Below are 4,170 nucleotides of genomic sequence, written 5' to 3'. Positions count from 1 at the left end.
ATAAGGTGAAGAGACACCGAAATTTTTATACAAAGTCTTTTTACTCAGTGTTTTAAGCCTTTCTTCGGTCAAAAATTCAAATATTTTTCAACCTGTGTTGTTATCTTTTTCTTCGAGATTCATTTAGGTTTTTTTTACATCTATTGTGGCGTCGCGTTACAAAATTTTAATTCTGAAATATATTTTATATTATTATTATTATTATTTTATTTAATACTATATAGCCCTAGTAAAGTTTGGTCAATGCAACGGTGACTTTTAACAAGTGAGGTAGGTGTCCGCGGATTGAGCAGTAAAATTGGTGTATATATACAACACAAGCTGCTGTGATTATATTGATATTTATTAACACAATCTTTCTAGATTTTACTGATTTCTCTCAACCACCACTCAAAGCTCTCTCTATATAAAGTAACACTTTCACTTCAATTTTTACTAACATGGCTGCGGTGATTAACGAAATGCCTAAAAGAAAGAAAGAGCAACATCATGATGATGTTGATGATGACAATGACTCATTGTCGACACCTAATAATAAGAAACGTCGTCGTGTAGTTTGGTCTCATGATCTCCATGCAAAGTTTGTTGATGCTGTTAAACTTATTGACATTTCAAATTCAAAGGTTGTTCCGAGTAAAATAGTTTCTTTAATGAATGTTGATGGAATTACTACCGCTCATGTCGCTAGCCATCTCCAGGTACGTATCATTCTTTATCATTCTTGATCAATGTTATTCAATAATCTTGATAAATCTTGATGATTCTTGATGAATATTGTTTTGCATAAATCTTGATGATTCTTGATGAATATTGTTTTGCATAAATCTTGATGATTCTTGATGAATGTTTCTTCACAAATATTGATGATTCTTGATGAATATTGTTTTGCACAAATCTTGAAATCTTTGTTAGACGCTGGTGAGTGACTAAAGTGACCGATATTGTGATGCAGAGATACAGACTTCGTAACAAAGAGGCTACACATGAAGCTGATAGAGATAGGGTTCCTTCAACAAAGATTCTTCAGCCTACTGATCAATCTCAAAACATCACCAACAGCTCCTTTAACAAAAAGCATGTCCATCAATCTCACACACAAATGTACTCTCCATCTGGTTTCAACATGAGTGGAGATACTCCCTCAACACTAATTCAATCTCAATATATCAACAACCATCCACCGCCATCCACTTTTCCTACATATCATTACACCTCTAGTCTTCCAACTCCACTTGGATTTCCAACAACCTTCCACGACTTCCATGGATCATCTGCTTCTTCAACACTCATTCAACCTATTCAATCTCAACCTATCAACAACACCTCGCCAATCATCCATCCACCACCATCCACATTTCCTATATATCATCACACCTCTACTTTTCCAACTCTTGTTAACCAATCTACAACATCCCACTTCCATGACATTAGGGCTACTAACTCCCCTTTTGTTGGACCTTCTTCAAAAACCACAAGCATTTCAGATTATGAAGATCTGAGAAGGGAACCTCAGCTACTTCCGTTTCCCCACAATTCTTTGCCAGTGTTGGAGTCTCACAAAACAAGTCAAAATAGTCAAATGAATTCACAGCATGCACATAATGTAGAGCCAATTATTGTTGGATCATCTGCTTCTTTGGAAGACACAAACAATAATCTGTGGAATGATGATACTTTTATTGACTTTTCGGTTGAAGAAACTGATCCTCAGACTTTAGAGGACATTAGAAAGATGGGGGAAGGCATAGAAGATGATGATCTCCTTAACTCTTGGAAGCGCTTTCTAGAAATGGAATAAAAAGTTCACCAAGTTCACCAAGTTCTATTTCATGGCTAACCTATGCCAATTCAAATCAAAATTAATTAATTTATTGAAAAATATTAGAATAGTTAAAAGTATGAGACAACTTGGAGATGTCACAATATGGTTTATGATTGTATATTGTTGGTTAGTTACAAAATGAGCCGAATGAGCAATTTTCTGTTACATAATTGTTTACATGGCTATGATTATATATAACAATCTTGTTTCTTAAGTAAAGTATGTGTTATGTTTATTTTTGGAAGTGTTATGTTTATTTTAGGAAGTGTTATGAGTTTTATAATAATACATTATTCCATTTATAATGGTGTCCACGAGCAACAACTTCACATGAAAAGAATGAATGATGTGTATGCCTAAATCAATTTTCTGTTATCTACTTATGGCACGTGTATATTTTTTATGCCTCATTACAACTCCACTTCTATTTCATGGCTAAGCTATGCTAATTTAAATCAAAATTGGTTTAATTTATAAATTTTTTATTAATAAATAATTTAAAATTATTTAGTTGTGTTCGAAAACAGAATTAGAATGTAAAATAAAACTTTGATACGGTGGAGTATATATTCAATATAGCGGAGGGGTGACCAATAAAGTTACACTCCAACGCCAAGTAAGTAAGAGAATGAAAAGTGATATGAGAGTTAAAATGAATTTAAATCATATTTTTCCTTCACATCGGGTTCTTTATATATGCGAGTTAGTTGAAGTGGTCCAAATCTAGATCAGAGGTAGGTTTCTCTTACTAGGCCTTTGGGCGACACAAAATAGTTGTCCCAAAGGTTTCTCTTGGCGTGACAATGAAAAATCTTTTAGAGAGTTAGGTCGGGTTCCCTGCACCGGGGTCGTTGATTTGAGAAGTGGGAAAAGTTTAGCATCAGTGTGGACAACCTAGCAAAGAAGTGTGTAACGCCCGTTTATTTTATTTTGTTATTTAATTGGTTGATTGTGAAATATTTGGTGAAATTATGAATTATTAGTATTTATGCTATCATACTATCATACTATATAGTTAAATAACAATAACAATAGAATAATGTGTAAGTTCTCTGTTTTTAGAGTTGGCTTTAATTTTTGTAAAAGAAATAATAACAGCAATAATGTGATGTAAAATATGTTAAGAAGAACACGTACAACAAGAAGTCCTAATAGAATGTTAGAACATGTTATGTTGAACTACTTCAACATCCTGGAATAACATGTCATATGAGAGTTGCTCTGAACTAACAATTTCTGGTGTTATTTATCTTTTTAGTACCCCGTGAAATCGTTTATATCTTGCCTGCGTGTTTTATGACAGACCGAATGTCTCGATATCCGATAGGACATCTGGGTCTTCTCCACTGGAATTTCAATTGGTATCAGAGTAGGCATCATGTTATGTCTCTGGATGAGATCCTGGGAGGATACTTTCTGGTTTGGCAAGAAAGACATGTACTGAAAAGGATGTTTGAACTTAGTAAGTTCATATTATAGTCGAATGGTCCCTAGAAGTGGAGGGTGGACTGTTCCTGACAGGTGTGATTTGCTCTGTCTGTGGTGCTAAGGCGCGTGGCTTTGGAGATGGGGTGACAAGGGTTTGATTTAGTTTCATACCTTTACAAATGCTTGAGGGTTGTCAAGGAGGTTTCTGGTTTTATTCCGTTGCATATTTGATGAAAAAATCATGACGACTGTGTATTGAGGTTACAACCTCTTTTCTCTTCTGAAGGTGTATCCCAGGGTGTAGTGGTGGTGATACTTGAAAAGTTGTTCAACTAACTTGTTCGAGATGCCAACGATACTTGAGGGTGATCTCAAGTCTACTAAAAAAGGCGCTCATATATGAGGTTGTTGAAAAAGCTAATCTACAGGCTTTGATAATGGTTCTCTTGCTGCGTTCCTTGAAAAGGGAACTAATGTCATATCAGATGTCGGAACATCTGACCAGCAGGATGTGCAGAATTCTGTTGGGTGAGAATAAGGCATAACAAATGCTTTGGGTACTAAACAAATGCGCTCTGTGCACATAGGTTTGGGACCTTCTCCTGATCTGGAAGAGGAGGAATCTATGTTGTGTCTAAGAAACTGTTATCTTAGACATGCATGTTGACCAAGACATGATCAACATACTAGACCCTCATTAGGTTAGTTTATTTCTGGTTTACGTGAGTTAAAGTACAATGGCTTTGATTTGCATATCCTATGAAGGCTTGGTAAAGACTCTATTTGGAAGAGAATATCTTGTACATACAGAACACAGGATGTGAAGCTATTGTACTATTCTTAAGTATTTCTTAGCAATTATAAGGGAGAGTCCTCAATCTAAAGCTAGAAGAAGTAGCTAAGACACAGAGTTTAGAAGA

The 4,170-nt window shown here is 35.1% G+C and overlaps 1 protein-coding gene across 1 annotated transcript; it reads left to right on the top strand.

Moving 5' to 3' along the window:
* Positions 1–440: 440 nt before the first annotated feature.
* On the top strand, positions 441–1,798 carry LOC131604551 (two-component response regulator ORR24-like). Its single transcript, XM_058876984.1, has 2 exons — positions 441–698; positions 953–1,798. Exons 1-2 carry the CDS (start codon positions 441–443, stop codon positions 1,796–1,798), a joined length of 1,104 nt encoding a protein of 367 aa, XP_058732967.1.
* Positions 1,799–4,170: the final 2,372 nt, after the last annotated feature.

Source organism: Vicia villosa, linkage group LG5 (genome assembly GCF_029867415.1).
Source record: "Vicia villosa cultivar HV-30 ecotype Madison, WI linkage group LG5, Vvil1.0, whole genome shotgun sequence".
In the NCBI taxonomy this organism is placed as follows: Eukaryota; Viridiplantae; Streptophyta; class Magnoliopsida; order Fabales; family Fabaceae; genus Vicia; species Vicia villosa.
This window is presented reverse-complemented; position numbering and strand designations above follow the sequence as displayed.